The 18,661-nt window shown below is 42.7% G+C and overlaps 1 protein-coding gene and 1 long non-coding RNA gene across 3 annotated transcripts; one reads left to right on the top strand and one right to left on the bottom strand.

Moving 5' to 3' along the window:
• Positions 1-2,443: 2,443 nt before the first annotated feature.
• LOC105418875 (uncharacterized) lies at positions 2,444-16,797 on the top strand. Its single transcript, XR_965885.2, has 5 exons — positions 2,444-2,594; positions 2,879-2,933; positions 3,023-3,113; positions 3,324-3,489; positions 16,347-16,797. It is a non-coding gene; the product is annotated as an uncharacterized lncRNA (long non-coding RNA).
• On the bottom strand, positions 12,148-16,459 carry osr1 (odd-skipped related transcription factor 1). Of its 2 annotated transcripts, none has more exons than XM_003978587.3 (3): positions 16,325-16,459; positions 13,553-14,256; positions 12,148-12,701 (listed from the first exon to the last, which is right to left on the bottom strand). In XM_003978587.3, the coding sequence occupies exons 2-3, from the start codon at positions 14,227-14,229 to the stop codon at positions 12,569-12,571; spliced, it is 810 nt and encodes a 269-aa protein (XP_003978636.2). In that variant the 5' UTR covers positions 14,230-14,256; positions 16,325-16,459; the 3' UTR covers positions 12,148-12,568. The 2 variants fall into 2 exon arrangements, with proteins under 2 accessions (XP_003978636.2, XP_029683185.1); XM_029827325.1 differs by having other exon boundaries at positions 13,553-14,259; positions 16,325-16,451.
• Positions 16,798-18,661: the final 1,864 nt, after the last annotated feature.

Raw genomic sequence — 18,661 nt, 5'->3', positions numbered from 1 at the left:
GTTAAGAGAGATGTGCAGAATGATCAGGATGAGACCAGTGAGCAGGTTTCTGAAGTAACACATCAGGCATCAGGTTCAAGACACACTGAAGAAAAAAGCCCAAAGTTTCCCCACAAAGAGGACAAGCAGTCACACTACTGCATGTGCAGTCTCCAAGCAGACCTGGGGCACCAGCCGAGGCAAAGTGTTGGATGCTGCTTCATGGCTTCCTCTCCTCTCCTGTCCTCTCCTGTCCTGTCCTGTCCTCTTCTGTCATTTATTGATTGATTGATTAAATGCTCCTATTGCAATTACCAGTCTGAGTAAATATTATTCTTGACTGAAACATAGTGTTCTGCTCTATAAAGTTCTGGTATCTGAAGGGTGAAGCAGGAGAACAGGAGGCTTCAGATGTGACCCTGAAAGGTTGGTTAAAATATAAAATTTACAAATATTAAGAAAGTGCACACACCCCTGGTGTCCCCTCTAAACTTGCTTTGTGGGTACCGGATCCTTCATTCAGCGTTTCTTAAAATGCTGGGATGAGAGCAGGAGATCTGGCATGGAAGATGATGAAAAGTGGGTGTGCATTTGTATGTGAGTATGTCAAATGTTAATCCACATATTGCTAATCTGTACTGGGCTACTAATTGGAATTGGCCTAGACATTTGTGGGATGATTTGATAAGGACAATGATGGAAAGTTCAAAAATGGTTAGTTCAACTCAGAAGATCCCGATACCAAATCAAATGGGATCCATTTCCCCTCAGTGGTGGGGGTGTGGGGGTACCAGTGCTGCCTCCACCCTCTCCACCTCACAACCTGCTGTCCACCGAGGCGGCTGCATTACAGCCACCTTAGGGAGGCCACAGAAGCATTGAAACAGATCCAAAACCTAATTTGCAAGCTGCAAAATTTTGACTTTCTCATTCCTCTAATGTCCAGGTGGAGTTGACAGGACAACATTGTGGTTGATAGTGGAGCTCCAATTTTGACTGTTTGCTCTACTGAGAGCGCGTGTACACCCACTTCACAGGTGAACGCTGCTGTGGGTGTCTCTGGTCCCGCCGCTATGAGTACACACCTGTGTCAGTGGCAGGGTCAGATGTTCCACACACATTCCACATTTCTGAAAGGACGGTGAGTTTTTTAGCAAGGGATTCGTTGTGTGCTAGCATTCATTGCATTCCTGATGCTTTGTTTCTCATGTCCCTGACAATCAAGCGTTGCAGGCTGTCCAATAGCTACAATCTTCTCATGATTTTTGATTTTGCTGGACATTTCCAGGTTTTAATCTAGCGCAGATACCACCTCCTTGCGCATCTTTGATGTCTGCTATGAGACCTGTAATGGAGCGTTACTGCCGGTGTCAAGTACGATTTGTCGGCTTTTCAATTTGACCTGTGACAATTATTTGATCAAGTCAATTGACTAAAAGAACAACAAATGTGCATATTTACTGCTGTGCTACCTCACATTAACATTGCTGTGAAGGTTGGTGTTGATGAACAGCTGAATGAAAAGATCAGAAGGTGCCACGGTCTGCAGCCGTCTGTCTACGGCCTTCAGGGTGATGTTGTGCAGGCTTCCACAGAGTTTCTCCTCCCCAGAGCACTTTTATTGGACAGAAGGCACCTTTTCCTCTCCTGTATGGACCACCCTCTGATTTGTCTGAAGTTCTTAATGAATTATGGGCCAGAATCCTGTGGGATTAGTGACATCTGACCTCATGTCCTTAACCCTAACTCTAAACTTTCAATGATCAGGCAATATGGATTAGACCAATAAAGCAATAGCAGGAATAAAGGGTGTAATCCAGACCTTCTTGGATCAGGGCATGCTAGTGGAAATGAGCATTTCATGTAACATTCCCCAGGTACTAACCAGACCCGGCCCTGCTTATCTTAGCTTAGATCAGAGCGTTCGAGCCCGGGCCTTCTCAGGATGGAATAGATGTCTTCTGCATGCATGTCTTCATTACAATGGTGGTAATGAGAAGGGCACTCCCAAATGGACTGGTGGGTCAATATCCCCAGGGCCCGTTGTACGTTTTTCCTTCTTTTACACTCACTGGCCAAGGTGGAGATAATGGGGGCCATAAAGGCTGGAACCCAGTCTCTTGTGGGAAACAATGAATCTTCTCGTCTTTGCAGTCACTGTCAGAGAGAGATTTGACTCCCTTGGAGAGGGACACCCACCCTTATGGTCGCTTGTTTACCTTTAATGAACCATGGTTGCAGGGGGAAGGCAACACAGGGGCAAACTTGAGAGAGAATAATCCTTCACGGTTTCTGACAGCACATCTGCTGCTGTAATCAGCTTCATTAAAATGAAAGATGCAGGTCTCAGATATGATGTCCTTAATTTAGCAAGAATGCAGTGCATTTCAGCGCTGAATACTAAAGCGTTTCCCCTCATTATTGTAATGAAATGATTGACAGCAGCCTCTGTTGTAATTAGCGCACCTCTGTCACTATTGGGCTGACGTATATCCATTATTCCCCGGTCTGTACCTGCCCTCTGGCTCCCTCTTATCTTTGTTTTCTATCTGCACGATGAAGAAATACGAGACAGACAAAAGTTATATTGTACTAACCAACTCTGGCAGCTGAGAGTAAGTCTGAACTGTGCCAGAAGAATGAAGTGTGTTTTTAAAAAGCATCTCTGATAATTAAGCATTGTTAGGAAATTGGCAGCTGGTAGCTACAAAGTATTTCCTTTTACAAAACATTTCTCCTAACAGTCGCCAACACCCAACACATGACTGCAGCTTCTTATTAAACTAATAAATTAGTTTAATGAAGGCATGACACTTAGGCAGGAAACTTAGAAAATGACCATGTAGGAACCTATAATAAATGTATTTAAAAATAGCACACTGTGTTGGTGGTACGACAGATGAAGGCAGAAACTGGACCCAAACGCTGATTCAGACAAACTGGACCATTCAAAGGTTTGATTATCAAAACAGGTTACTGTCACAGCCCTGGTGCTGCTATTTTGGTGTTAGGTCTGTCTGACTTTTCCACTCTGCTCCTCCAGGTGATCAGCTGATCCCTTAAGGAGTCAGGGAGAGGTGCACCGGAGAGACATGGTGGACCACAGTGGTGGACGTGTGGGGCTGCTTTTGTGGGTTGGTGGATTGGTATTCTTGTGGCTTTTTTCCCCCCAGAGTGCTTTTCTGTTGGGTCGTGTTAGGTGACCTTTCCTGGTCCATAGAATTTAATGTTGACCAGCCTTTTTATGTTCATTTATCATTAGCCTGTAGAATTAAATAAACATAAATTTGAGTTTAAAAAAACCCAACAACACCAGAGTCTGTTGTTTCCTTGGTTTTTCCCAGGAAATGATTCCTGTTTTCCTCCTCTCTGAGGAAAACAAGCCACTCTTGAAAGCTGCAGATCCAATCAACCCAAATGAGCCGCAGGTGGGTCAGCTGGTGCCTCGGACCTGCTTGCCTGGGAACAGGGACAAGAAGAGAAAAAGCCAAAATCCACTGAGTCATAGCAGTGAGTGACTGACTGTTTATTACCTGTGGACAGAAAGATATCATGAATCGACATTTGAGGACAGGAGTATCAAATTGAATCATAACACGGACCTTTTTAAATAACTGGTTATATATACGCACACACACATATACATACGTGTGTGTGTGTGTGTGTGTGTGTATGTGTGTGTGTAAAGTAATACAATGCTATAAAACAATCTAGAGCATCTTGTCCTGAAAATCCATTTAAAATTTTTTGCTAGTCAGTCAGACCATAATCTCCCTGGCAGAGGTAACGATGCACAGGGGTACCAGAATAAAAAAGGATCAATTCCATTGAAATATACAATATATAATAATACAAATGATTGAAGACGACACAGAAGTTAAGCTGTCTAAAAGAAGGCTTGAGAATATTTTGAATTGTTAAAAATATCTGCTACTAGAACCCAAAGATTGAGCTGTCCTGACATTTTTGGGTGGATGATTAGAAGGTATATTTGAAAGCAGAGGCACAGATTCAAGACATGGAGAACAAACCAACAAGAAAATGCAAAAATACCAAAACAGAATGTAATCAAGCATTTTAATAAAATATAACATCAAAATGTTTTACATAGAAATCTTATTCACCTGCCTGTCAACACATCATTGCTGATGTCCTGCTCTTTGTTGACATGACAGTTCCTGATGCACCTGCTAACATCCTCAAGCTAGTGTGAGGCTAGCTCTTGCAGAAATAGACAGGTTTTAAAAAGTAAACCATAACTCAAAATCTGAAGCATTGCATTTGAAGATTACCAATTGGTGACCCAGATTAAGGGTTCCCTCTAGGCAGGGGTGAATGTCATCAAACCAGAAGCATGCAGCATCGCTCTCTCCCTTCATCTCTTTTCAGTGTTGGTTGGTGGGAAATGTCTTCTGTAGTTCTTCCGAGTATTCTATCAGTATTTCTTATATTAAGATTAAGATTAAGATGAACTTTATTCATCCCCGTGGGGAAATTGAATAATTTTAATAAATAATTAGTATTTAGGATTAGCGCTTGTAACATCAGGCAGTGTTTATGATTATGACACAACAATTAGCTATACAGTAGGAGAGTCTCAAATAAATAAAGGATATATAATAAACACCCAACTATATACAAGCAGACATTTGGCCTGGAAAAGCAGATGACAGCGGTGGAACTGAGTGGAGTTTGAATGTCGGTGCAAATCTCTGAGCTATGCTTTCAAGCAAAGGGGGATCCTGGTTCTAAAGTACTCAGGCATAGCATTTTGATTTCCCCAATGTTCATAATTAAATGTTTTCTATTTGAATAACTGGCAGGGAACTCCTGGGCTTGTGTTTTTCTAGTGGCTATTGTGTTTGTGGAGCCAAATATTGGAAACTTTGATACAGAATCCCCTGGTGTATGTTAACTTTGGCAGCCGTCAAAGGATTGTGGAGATGCTTTTCCTGCGCAGCGCTGCACCTCCACTGTCCACCACCCACCATCTCTTCAGGTCACAGAGTTCCCTGTAGCCACTGCTAGCTGGGCTGAGGATGGGGATGTACAAGGAAGACTTTGTGATGCATCTCAGGGTGAAAACCTATCTCAAATGTCTCTAAGGTTTTCAGAGCAAACACTTGGCTGTGGGAGTTTTCTGGAGTGGCCTGTCTCCTCTTGCTGAACTCTGCCTTATTCCTTCTGGTACCTTGCAACATTGTCTTAGGCAGCCTCAAGCCAAGTCCATGCCTTCCAGCAATTTTTGTGAACCTCCCTGCCTGCCATTTTAGACTCCTGCCCAGGCATCTGTAAATGTTCAGACTACTGTAGAGGAGATGACAGGCTCCCTCCAGGACTGAGCCCTGAGCTGCACAGAGTGGGCCCAACTCAGAATGGGAATGTGAGCCGAGGGCCGCACAGGAGGAAAGGCAGAGTCAGCAAACATCAGCAGAGCAAATAATTCGCAGGGAAAGTTTGTTATCAAGGTCTCTTTTTATGTGTGCTTACACAGCACAGTGATACATCATTACAATCTAATCCACTGGCCTTTTCAGTAACATTTGTAATATATGTTTGCTATTACTCTGTGGTACAGTGGCACTGAGGTCAAGACTTTATATGATGTTAATGTTCTATGCATATGCTCGATTCTGTTCTTTTTTTGATAAGAACAGTGAAAAATAAAAACATCAAATGAGCAGAAATGTTCTGTAGTAGCCAAATGAATCCATTAGACTACAACTTTGTGTCACTGATGTACAGCAGAACGTCATTTCTTTTTCGAGTGAGGTATTTCTTTTATATGCAGCCATAGATAAAATACCAAACTATGCATGATATGTAAAGAAATTGCACTGTTGTTAAAGATACGCTAGTCAACCCACAGGATGTGTATATTGCAGCTGGTGATGGTTGGCATCATGTTACAAAATCATTTGGTTACTGCAAAACATAGAGGTGAAGATCTCTTACAGCACTCTCTCGAATACGGTAGTATAAAAATGTGCATCTAGTGATGGCGCACCAAAACACCAGACATTCCTCCAGCTCATGAGCAAAGTCTGGTCCTCAGGCCATAAATGGCCTCTGAGGCTTTTTACTGTGGTCCACTTAACTTGTTCAAACTATTAGTTTTATAACATTTATTATTAATAAATTACATTACTTTTGATCTTTATCTAGCTCTCAGTTTTTCCAAACACACTTGAACGCAACATTGCTCTCAATTCAACTATTTAATCAATCTTTATTTATACATCATCTGTTACGTTCAAAATTGTTCCTAGGTGCTTTACAGAATCCCAGGGCCTAACCCCCAACAAGCAACAGTGACAGGAAAAACTCCCCTTTAACAGGAAGAAACCTTGAGCAGGACCAGGCTCATGTAGGGGGACCCTCCTGCTGATGGCCGGCTGGGGAGACAGGAATGAGGAGAGGGAGGAGAAGGGGGAGGGTAGGTCGAGTTAATGTACATTAATTATAACAAACTGCTGGAACAAGAGTTGAGTGGGTCAGGGGGTCAGAGGTCAGCAGGTCAGAGCACAGCTATGAAGGCGACGATACCTGTAGGTCACACAAGTCAGACCTCGAGGACCACGATCCTGCCAGGTTTTCTGTCCTACCAGGCTGAAAATGCATTCAGTGGGATTGAGAACCCGGCAGGATTGTGGCCCTCGAGGACTAACTTTGACATGCCTGCTGTAGATGGATACAGACGGGTAGAAGAAGAGGGGAGGGGAGAAGCAGAGCACTGCTGTCCAGCTGGCTGGGCGGCACGAACAGGCGTCTAGAAGGACGATCTGCAGGACACACAAACAGTGAGTTTGGAGCTTGAAACAGGAATCCAAAAGCATCGGTGTTATCCAGAATGTTCAGGAGCCAGGCTGTACCACAGGGGGCTGAACAACAAGTTGGCGATGATGGAGCATGACCCAAGCTTTTATGGCAGGTGAGCTGATTGACTGGAGATGAGCATCAGGTGTGCAGATCAGGAGTTGAGTGAAACTGAGAAGCAGCCCTGCAAGTAGATAGACAAGAAACAGATGCAGGTGGGGGGGATGGGGGACACTCCAGGGAGAACTAACAGGAGCATGAAGCAAGATATTAAAATGGTCTATGGTCTACTGTTTTGAAACAAATGCATTCATAAAATAATTTTTGCAATAAGCTTTGCGTAGTCATACTTTGCTGCTTGCTAAAGGCTCAAAACCTTTTATAAAATAGTATTTACATTATTGCTCACAAACGCCCCTCCTACCCTCGCCCTGCCGCCAACTTGCATGGGCCGTGAGACAAAAAAATGATCAGTGATCAGTTCCTTGTCAATCTGGGAGCCGGGAATTCTAGACCTTGGTGTAATTCCACAAGTTCCACGAGGCAGGTAGTTTGGTCTGGCTGCCTGCACATACTGTATGAACAACCAGTTGGTGTTTAGAACCACTCCTACTGTTGTTCAAAGCATCAGGTTGACTCCCTCAACACAAGGTGTTTTTCAGCCAGGTAATATAAACACACGTGGAACCAGTAACACCAGTCGAGCTTGTCTATGGGAATATGTCCCTCATCATTTTCCATTATCTGTCATCCCAAACATCAAGGTTGACACACTTTCACTGTGACAATGAGAACCAATTGTAACAACCGACAACAACACTGCCTTGTAAACTCTTTCTGCCAGATGGTTTTGGGCTTGATGCTAGACATCCCAGCATTATCCTTTGGACTGTTTTCCCTTTGCCGACCCTACCTGTTCCTGAACTGCCCCCCCCCCAATCTAGTGGTTTAGCAAGAATTTGATTGCTTACCTTTGGCTGTGGGTCATCTTTCCTTCATTCCTGAAGCTGTAAAGCGTCTAATAACCCTTTTTGTGAATCACATCTCAGTGCTTGTGAGCTTTATTGGTGGACTGAGTAAAAATCCGAAATTGTAATGAACCAAAGCAAATGAGCGAATTAAATGCCCACCCTTTGATAATATCTTGAGTAATATCAGTGTGTAATTGATATTATGTGCATGTTTAGAGAGTAAAAAAGAAAACGGCAAACTTATGGAAACCACATAAGATTTTCTATAGCTATCAGACCTCAGTCAGTGCTCCCACTAATGAGTAGTAATGAGGTCACCCCTGAGGTCAAGCCACTGTATATTGGCTGTCACTGCTGTTGGACCTTCACTTGAACAGCCAAGCGCTGATGTACATTTGATGCTTGTATACTTTTAAATTGAAATACCGTATTTTCACCACTATAAGGCGCACCTAAAACACTGAGATTTTCTCAAAAATCAACGGTGCGCCTTATAATATGGTGTGCCTTGTGTGTGGACTGAGTTCCAAAATCTGCTGTGCGCCTTTGGTGGGTGCACTACGGTAAACGCTCCACCAATCGATAAGCGGCACACCTACTCGTAAGGATCCCCTAAAATGGCGCGGGTCAAGCGAGACGGGTATGAATGAGGCTTACTTTAAACTGCAGGACATCGAATATGCGGCTGAAAATGGCAATCGAGCAATCTTAGTGTTTTCGCGTTATGAGGAGGCGGCATCTCTCCATACACGCAAGGACAACTGTTGCGCAGCGGATTACCAGGAGAGGGTGGCCATCTTCCTCACCTACTGCCGCGACAAGATAACCGTGCCCAGCCACATCACCAACATGGATGAGATTCCTCTGACTTTTAACATCCCTTTGACCCACAAAGTGGAGAAAAAGGGACCAGCACTGTGGTGATACGCACAACGGGGCACGAGAAGTCATCGTTCACCGTGGTTCTTGGCTGCCATGGAAACGGACAGAGCGCTGGATGACGGAAGGCGAACACTCCTTCACAAAGACTATGAGGCAGCGGCGGGCAAGTTATGCCACCATATGCAGGTGGATTGTAGACGCATGGGCTATGATACCGTCTTCATGTATTGGAAGAGCTTTAATAAAATCAACGCTGAACCGGAACCGGTCGGTGAGTCCGATTCAGATGATTAAGAAGAGGAATTTGGGATGTTGGACATTGAAATAGTGCAGCTGTTTAATTCAGATACTGAAGATGAAAACTTTGATGGTTTTGTAGTGGAAGAATGAATATTTTGTTCAATAAATGTGTCGAAACTCACTGTTTTACTTCCGTTTTTTACTGTATGTTTCAGCATGCGCCTAAGAATACGGTGCGCCTTGTGTATGTTTTAAATACAGAAATAGCACCCATAACTGAGACTGCGTCTTTTAATACAGTGCGGCTTATGGTCGTGAAAATACGGTAAATTAAATAAACAACATATTACACAATACTTTGGTGACTCTTGTCCCATACTTTCAATAACGTCTGTTAATTTAAACAATTCTAAAAATACATTCTGCTTCTCCCAGGTTTTTCTGTCACCCCCCCCCCCCATAGTCCCACCTGTCTTCATGTCCTCTATAATTGCATCCATATATATGGTTAGAGGTCTTCCTCTAGACCTCCTGCCTGGTAGCTCCATTCTCAGCACTCTTCTGCCAACACATTCACTGTCCCTAATCTGTCTTTAATCACGACCATGCCTCTGCTCACTCGCGTGCACAGTCTGAGCAGAGATGCAGGCAGAAATACACAGGAAAGGATGGAAAACGCAGTCAGAACAAACTAACATGCTAACATGCACTGCTAACATGTGCTCTCCCTCTGATGGACCCTGGATCCTTGATCTCATCTGTCCTTGTTACTCCAAAGAGAACATCGGAATCTTCATCTTTGTCCCCTCTGGCTCTTGATACTGCTGCTGCCTTGTATCCATGCAGTGCTACCTTTACCTTCATTCTTGCTTCTTTTTTATAAATCACACATCACGCTGACACTGACTGCGACTGTTGACCTTGTAATGTCACCACTCCACTCACGTCGCCTGCTTCACACACACACACATTTTATCCTCCTTCCACTTACTAAGTTTTTTTAAAAAACATTCATTGTTTAAATTAGCTGATGACACCACCGTAGTGTGTTTAATTACCAGAAATGATTAGTCAGTGTACAGAAATTATATCTTATTTGTAGTAGATTGGTGCCGTGCAAACAACCTGGGCTTCAATATTGGTAGATCGACGGAAGTGCAGTTTCACAGTAAATATGAGGGCATCCCATCCTTGACTCTCACCAACACAGAAGTAAAGCCTGTAGGCAGCTACGAGTTTCTGGGGGTGACCATCACATCCACCTTGGGAGGAATGGAAGGACAATACCTGCATAACCTTCAAGAAGGATCACCACAGACCTTTTTAAAGGTGTTGAAAAAGGTGTCTAGGATCCAAGATCTACAAGGCCAGGCTACAGAAAAGGGGCCTACAATATAAAGCACCCCTCCCACCCAAACAACTACTGACTGAACTTTCTAATCCGTCAAAATTACAAGATTTAACAACAGTAGGTAGTCCCACACGCTCTGACTTTTAGAAGCCATTTATTCATGAATCATCTCAACGTGCACTTTAAAGTGAAATATGTGTTTTAGACTGTTGATTCTGCTCTTTCTCAGCAGGTGCCTTAATATGGCTCTGTTTTGTTGTTTTTTCTTACTTTGATTGCATTTATGGGTCTGGATTTGATTCATTATGTTACATTTTAACAATGTAAAGTATGGCTCCTGTAATATGGGGAGAGGGAAGTGGCCTAGCGCCCTCTATGGATCAGCTTACACTGCCTTTATATCTCTGCCCCCCTCCAGGGCATTTCTCCAACTGTAAGGTTCCCTGCCCCCTCCACATATCACAGTATCATTTGCAAACATAGTTCCTGGAGATCCCTGTCTGACCTTATCTATCTGCCTGTCAATCAGCAGAGCAGCAAGAAGGAATTCAGAGCTGATTCCTGATCAACCTTGAACACTCACCCCCCCAGCAAAGTTTCCCATCCCTGTACCACATTCCTGCCCCAGGACCCCATTGTCTGTGTTCTCAAAACTGACCAAAATGCAATGCAGCTCCCTCTGACCTTCTCAGTTCTCTATCAACGACCTCCGTTCAAATACAGTATCTATCGTGCTTTTCCTTGGTACAAACCCATACTGCTGCTCACAAATGCTCACTTCTGCTGTTAGTCTTGCCTCTATTACTCTTTCCTGCAACTCCATTGTGTGGCTCACCAGAATATTTCCTTGGAATTGCAACACATCTGCATGTCTTCCCTCTTAAAGATTGACAAACTTCTCCTGCATTCTCCAGGCTTTCTCTCACACTGTTGCATCGTATTGAACAACCTGGTCAAAAACTCTGCAGACATGTTTCCATGATACTTCCACACCCCCACAGGGATTTCATTACAACCAACTGCCTTCACACCCAGACCTTCTTCAATGACCTCCTTTATTGAATCTTTGCTGCTTCCTGGTCCATCACAGTCACATCCCCTGTTTGTTTCCTCTTAATTTTCAAGCTACTCAACTCTTCAAAGTACTGTTTGCATCCTCCCATCACATGTCAATGCATTTGCATCTCTGGCCTTAATCCCTCTAACCAGCATGTCCTTCCCATCTCTCTCTCAGCCTCACCAATCAGTACAAGTCCTTCTCTCTCTTTTGTGATGTTTAGCCTTCATCATCTCTACACCACCAAGTCCCCCTTTTGAACTTGAACAGGACAGACCAGACCCCAATTCCGTTCCTTCCTGCGTCCCTGATCACAATACCTGTAGCTCTCGAGGTATATGGCATAATCTTCAGAGGTGACCCGTCTCGACTGTTTGGTGGCAAATTAAGAAAAAAAATATATACGAAAGGACTTTTTCAAGGAAGATTATCAGGAAATGTTTATAATGGGCCAATGAGCAGCCCGTTCAATTTTGGAGGTGGTCCAGATTCTAGAGATATTTTGATCTTCCAAAGACCAAAAGCTACGGGGCCTTTATCAAAAGCATCCCACTATGTTCTGTAACCTTTTAATTACTGCTGCCTAGTCCACATAATATATACTATACCACTATTTAACTTTTAAGTACAACAACATCCATTGCAGGTAGAAAATTCAGTTCTGTCTCCAGGTGCTTGATTGGTCTGTGCTCAATAATTGCTTTTGAAATAGTTGCATTTGAAAAAAAATTAAAGATTTTTTAACTATATTTAACATGCTTCATAAATGGCGGTAGAAGCTATTCACATTACCACGAATGACAGAAATCCCTGTTTTAAACACCAGCAACTTTAACACACGCCACATAAAAACGCTACAGTAATCTAGTTTTATTCAAAGTATTTGTTTAGAAAATATCCAGTGGTAAATGTAAATAATTATCAGGTTAAAGTGCAAAAATACATTATATATCAAGAATCTGTACAAGCATTTTGAAATGTAATTAAAATGGAAGAATGTCAGTGTGTCAATGTTAACATGGCTTTGGTCCTCATTACCCTTGTATACATTTGTCTACATTTATACGTACACTCCACACACACACACATGGCAGGATCAGATAGGCTATAACCACTACACTTATCCACTAAAGTTTACTGCAAATCTTTGGCGTCTTGCAGAAATACTTCATCCGTGAGCAGTATCCCTAGTCTCCAGTTACACTGGAGCCCAGCTGACGAGGGTGTTTTTACAGTGTGGCCAACTCATGACGTCCTTTTTACCAAAATGCATCACTTGACTTTGGAGGGCTTCAGTTCCTTCACCTGCATGTGTAACGTCTTATGGACAGCAAGAGTCCTGGACTGACAGAAGCCTTTGCCACACTCCTGACACTTGAACGGTTTCTCTTTAGAATGAATGTACCTGCAGAAGAAACACAGGAAAATTGCACTAAAAGATCTGGAATTATAAAAGTTCCTGCAATAGTAACATTTGGTGACCCATGAAAGACTATGCGCACCACTCGTGTGGTTGTTCTGCCTGGACGCGTTTGGAAAATGTGTTTTAAAATCAATATTTAAATTAAGATTGAATACTGGACAGTGATAGCCTAGTTTAAAGCCAAGCGGTTTTTTAAAATATTTAATAGTTTAGACTTATAAACAAACGTGTGTGTTGTGTACGCGACACGAAACACACCACCTCTTCTCGGCCTGGCAAGGGAACGGCAGGATTTAAAGGTGTTGCTTTTGAAAAAGAAATTTGAAAAACGATCCAGCATGAGGTTGTTATGTAAAAGGGGCCATCGATCATTTTTTGAGCAGATTTCTGCCTCTTCAGCCATTTATTGAGATCTGGGTGTTGCATGAACTGACTTCCTGGGAGGGAGGGGGGGGTCGATTGACGTTCTAGTCACCCTGCAAAGAGTGAAGTGGCTAGAAGAATGATGGATGAAAGCTCTATGACAAAACATCTTTTCATCGTTTACGTTAAAAGGGGGCTGAATTATCAAAGGTGGATTTGAAAATGTAATTGTATGATCAGGATATGCTTATGGTGATGAAATTAGCAATAAAGGGGAGGTGCAGCTCACAATGTTTAGAGCAATGCTCAAGAAATACAGTTAATAATAGTAATTATTATTCATTATTGATTGTTCTAAAACAGAAGCTACCACAGTTAAAATAAATCTTTTGACGACGTGAAATTGCTGAAAGACATGATAGCAACCACGAAATATTAGGGTTTTTTTCAAGTGGGTTTGTTATTCGCACCTGTGATCCCGGAGGTGGTCCTGGCGTCTGAAGGCCTTGTGACAGATATCACACGTATATGGCCTCTCATCTGTGTGCGTTCGCTCGTGGATCAAAAGGTTGTAGGATTTGGTAAAATGGCGACCACAGAACTTGCAGACAAACTCCTTTTTTGTCTTGGAGGGCAGTCGACCTCGACTAGACTTGCGCTCTGGTGAAGAGAGCTTGGTCATATCTAGGAGACATCCCAGGCTGGTGGACATTGGATGGTGACTTGATGCCTGTGAAGCAGCAGCAGTAGCACCTGTTGTGCTTAGATCCTCTGCTTTCAAGTGATCCTCCTGGGTGGCTGCTGCTGCTAAGTTGGCAAAGTCAAAGCGGGGTTTGGTCTTGGACCTCGGCAGCAGTGTGGCAGACTCCGACTGCTTGGACTGCAGGAGGTGTGGGAATATGGGAATGGTGGCCATTGAGGAGAACTGCCCTGGCAGCTTAGAGATGGAGCAGCGGGGGAGAGACAACGGTGGATAACCAAGAGTCCACTGGTGGAAGTGGATGGCATGCAGTGCACTAAAGCTGTAGATGCTGTGGAAGTGATCAGCTGGCAGCTGCAGTCCTGTGGAGCTCTGCAGGAGAGAGTAGTTAGATAGCTGGAGAGGTGGGTGAAGGGGTACAGGGGCTGGGAGAGTCTTGCTGCCCATCGTTTCTCCACAATTTCCAACGAACTTCTGCTGAAGACAAACATAAAATGACCCCAGTGACTGAATGTTTATCACTTCAAACATCAAGATAGCTCCAAAACTGAAATAACATTTTCCCATCTTCATGTTATGTAGTCAAATATAACTTTGGTAAATGAATGTGAGTGGAATATGAGCAGTGTCAAACCTTTGTGGTCTGGACTCATAAAGAAATCAGAGAATAAAATAATGATGTAGCACATCCATACAAGTTGGAAAACAAGCACTGTCAGGATATAAACCATGCAGTAAAGTGATGTAAAGTTTGTGTTTATGATTCCATTCAGAAAAACTCTGAATAAAATGACCTATCAAATGATCTTTGATTTCAAATTCCCTTAATTTTGAATGCAACCATAGAGATATGCTGAGAAAATATACTGTAATTTTCCTTTTTTTCCGAGGGGTTTTTAATGTTAAACTCTATCAGAAGTACTGTACGACTATGAAAATTGTACAGTAAAGTTCCATATATATATTTAATATTTACATTATTCAGAACTGGGTTTCTCCCCAAACTCTAACGACACCTCAATCAGGGGTATGTATGTGACCAGATATGGCAATTTTTTCTTGATTTCTTTTCAGAAACAATTACAAATAATGTCTTTGGACATTAAACCATTGTTTATGAAGCACTCCTCTGCAGAGCTGGGAGCTAAAGTTGTTTTTACTATTACCTCTGATGTAAGTCTAGATTAAACTCTGCAGGTGGTCTTCAAACCTGAACGAGGACACATGGGTGCGTGGAAAATGTGTCAATTCAATCTTGCGCGTGTGTTTTTGCAGGCGCGTTTGTGTGTGTGTGCCTGTTAGTGTATGTGTGTGTGTGTGTGTGTGTGTGTGTGTGTGTGTGAGTGAAACATGCCCGAGGGTGTTCATGAACACACTGAGACTAATGAAATACCTGAGCTCTTAAATAAGCTTCGATAACAATAGACAATAATGAATCGTTGTTCTGACGAGGATCACTGCTGGGCCTCTGTCACCCAGCTGGAGATGCTTTGGCAGCATTTCTAGTGCAACTACTGCAGTAGTTAATCTTAATTTGCAGTTACATTACTGTACGTAAGGTGTGAATACTAGTCTAACTCCACAATGCGGTCTTCATTGCTAAACAGGTTGCAAACACAAGTCCGGTTCTGCTAATGCTAAAATGGAATAAGATATACTGTTTAAAAGTTTCACACATTAGAAGGAAAGAAACAACCCAAAACCTGACTGAGCATAATGAGTCTACAAAAGTCTTGAGAGCCATCTTTTTTAACCTATCACCTTCCAAAGGTTCTCCTCTCCTCACCTGTGGCCCTTTGATGTGCACTTTGATGGGCACTGCTGCCAGGATCAGCACCTCTCACAGTCCTGCCACGACCACTTAGACGCCACTTCTCACCTATATGTAAACCCAATCAGACTACACTATCTGCAGGGCCCCAAATTGCTCCTTTATCTTCTATCAGTATTGGAAGGCAGCAGAAAAAATGGGGTGAGGTTGACATCATATTGCTAATGGTCTAAGTGTACTGTCCAAGTCACGTGGCACTTTCATGAAACACTAAATCAAATATGAAGCAAATAGGTCAGAAATAATTTTAAATGAAAGACAGAATTCATTCAAATTAAAATTCTGACTTTGTATACAAATGTTTAATTGGAGTAGGTTATTAAAGTTGCTGCCTGCAGAACATGCAAGTTATTTCAAGTTATTGTGTTAAATATGTTGTACTTATTTAATACAACCAATTCGCTGCAGTGCATCATTTAGCTTAAACAGTCATTTTCCCCGGGGCTGATGCAGAGGGAGGCTCATGGAAATATCTAACATTAATCCGATTAAGCATTCTTTGGCTTCCATGTACACGGCGAAGAGAACACTAACTTCATAAAAAAAATATACAAACCTGTTGATAAATCAAGTAACATATTTCTCTCAGTATCAGTGCAAGTGCATTTAAAAATGTAAAGCAAAGCGAAGCCCCACAGTGTGAGTGAAAATTTCCATCATACGAGATTATGATCCTGATCTTTTATTCTGTAAAGCAGCGGGAAAACTCACCAACAATATCTGATTTTTAAAGAAAAACTATCCACTGGAAGTTCGGAGCGTGCGCGTCTGCTGTGGATGAGGAGGTGAGCCGGCTACAGCGGTGCCATGTTGATGCCGACCCCTCCGCCGGTAGGCTGGATAACCTCTGGGATGCTCTGCGTGGGCCTGGCGTGGCCGTGCGCTCACCAAGCCTTTGTGCGCTCCACTGCTCTGCGCGCACAGCTGCCGCCGTCTCTTTATTGCATCGGTTCGATTCATGCTGGGACGGCCCACACGGGACAGGGCAAGACGATGGCTCACACGCGTCTACGCGCTTCCATACATGAAACTGACACCCTGATCCCAACCCTGCCGCCCCCCACGCCAAACCTCATGCATCCGCGGTTAAAGTCACTCAAAAGAGAACTGGCGCTGTGATCACTGACTTTTCCTAGACTGGATCATTTTGGTCCAGTGGCCAGAATAAAAGAGATTTACACCTTGTTGCGTTTGTATTTTATTTTTATTCTGCAAAGCCTTACATGAATTACCCAGTTAGAGTCAAAGTTGCCTGGTATTAATATCGCGGACAGAAGACCAGTATATTAAATTTGAGTTGTTTGACAGCACAGAAAATACTATATTTTATAATCCGTTTATAACTACTGAATTAGATTACATTTCTGGTATCAGGTTGGCGTCCCCTGGGAAGAGCATTGAGGAAAAACACCACGTTTCAGTCACTAAAGTCTGCCCTCTGCAGGAGAACCTCTGTTATTCGGGTTCCGGATCAAATCAATGACATTAGCCCAAAACCTTGCAGTTGTAGAGCTATATGCTACAGGAAAATTGCTCCAAAAATATAATAACATACAAAATTGCCTTAAAACTTTCTTTTCAACACTAATCTCAATCTGAGAGGTGCTAAGTAAGCAGATTTTAAATGTACATTTTTTTAAATGTACATTCATAAATTGAGCAGTATTATGAGGAAAAAGGGCATAACCAACAAGCAGCTACCAGCATGACATGGATTATATACTTCATACAACATTACAGTAACAGCCAGAGGTTCCCCTCTTCTTCATGTGATTTTTTGGATGATTATATGCATATTGTATCAGTATGACAGGAGATGAGTATTATCGGGGTGATTCGGAATGAATGTAGAAGAGAAACAGGAAGGAGACGCACAGACGTGCACGGGGAAGTGAGTGGACACAGCAGGAATAAACACCATTCAGTTGCGCCTCCAGATGTAGACAGCTCCAGAGGTCTCACGAGACACTACAACCATGATGACATGGCACTATCAGCATCTACCTGAACCCTCTGAACGTTCCCTGAATGGCTGCACCAAGGAAAGAAGGATGGAGCTGTATAGATTTGGGGGGCTGAAGTCTTGCAACAGACTAAATAACCTTTGAGATAAGGAAATGGCCCCACAAAGCAAGGAGCCAATTTAAGGAATTCAGTTCGGAGTTTGTGGGTGGGTTGCATCCAGCAACCCAGATCCGGTCCTTGGATCCTGATCTGACAGGGCCTTACTATAGAAACCTTTGGTGCAGAACAATAGACCATGCAGACCATGTGGTAGCCCCAACTTGGCAGGATCCGGGGAGTATCAGTGTGATGGAGCTGACCTTTGAGAGAAAGCCACTCTGGACTGGCCTCTGCGATGTAGAGATCAAAACGTATAGCAGGAACACAGCTGAACCATTTTGGAAAATAATGTAATAATAAATTTTTTAAAGTCCTCTACTCATGTTTTTACAAATACAAGCAATAAGTACATCTGTGTTATAATAAGCATTATCAGATCTTTCTTATGGGCTCATCTTATGTTAAGATAAAGGAAACTGACCCATGACGTATAACAGGAAAGACAGCTTATTCATCTACGTCAATTCAAGTTGTAAACTTAATAAATTCTTTGAGTTGCTGTCTTCTTAGCTTTCAACATGACAATTTAACACAAAGAGTATTGATACGCAAGTATTGAATGAGTAATCAATCACACAAACTTGATATGTAATTATGGGGGCTGCACTTTTTAGGCTCCATCTGAATTTAACCTAAATAACTAAATAATAACAATAAAGCTTACATGATCCATTAACTTTGGATACCAAAAGGAAACTGCTTTGGTGTCCAGTGTGAACCTGATGTAAGGCCATCGTTCAACAGGCTAAAGTGTAGCCTTGACTTCCCTCCCTGAGTGCTTCGCTCGCAATCACATGACTAGATTGCGAGCAGTCAAATCACACCCTTTGCAGTTAGAAAATCTTGTCTAATATCGCAAAATAATCGCAAATGTAATTAATTGTTCAGCTCTAACCAGGACCCAATACGGACAAGGCATGGAAT

The sequence above is a fragment of the Takifugu rubripes genome, chromosome 2 (assembly GCF_901000725.2).
Source record: "Takifugu rubripes chromosome 2, fTakRub1.2, whole genome shotgun sequence".
Lineage (NCBI taxonomy): Eukaryota > Metazoa > Chordata > Actinopteri > Tetraodontiformes > Tetraodontidae > Takifugu > Takifugu rubripes.
The sequence above is the reverse complement of the archived record's forward strand: the minus strand, read 5'-3'. Positions and strand labels throughout refer to the sequence as shown.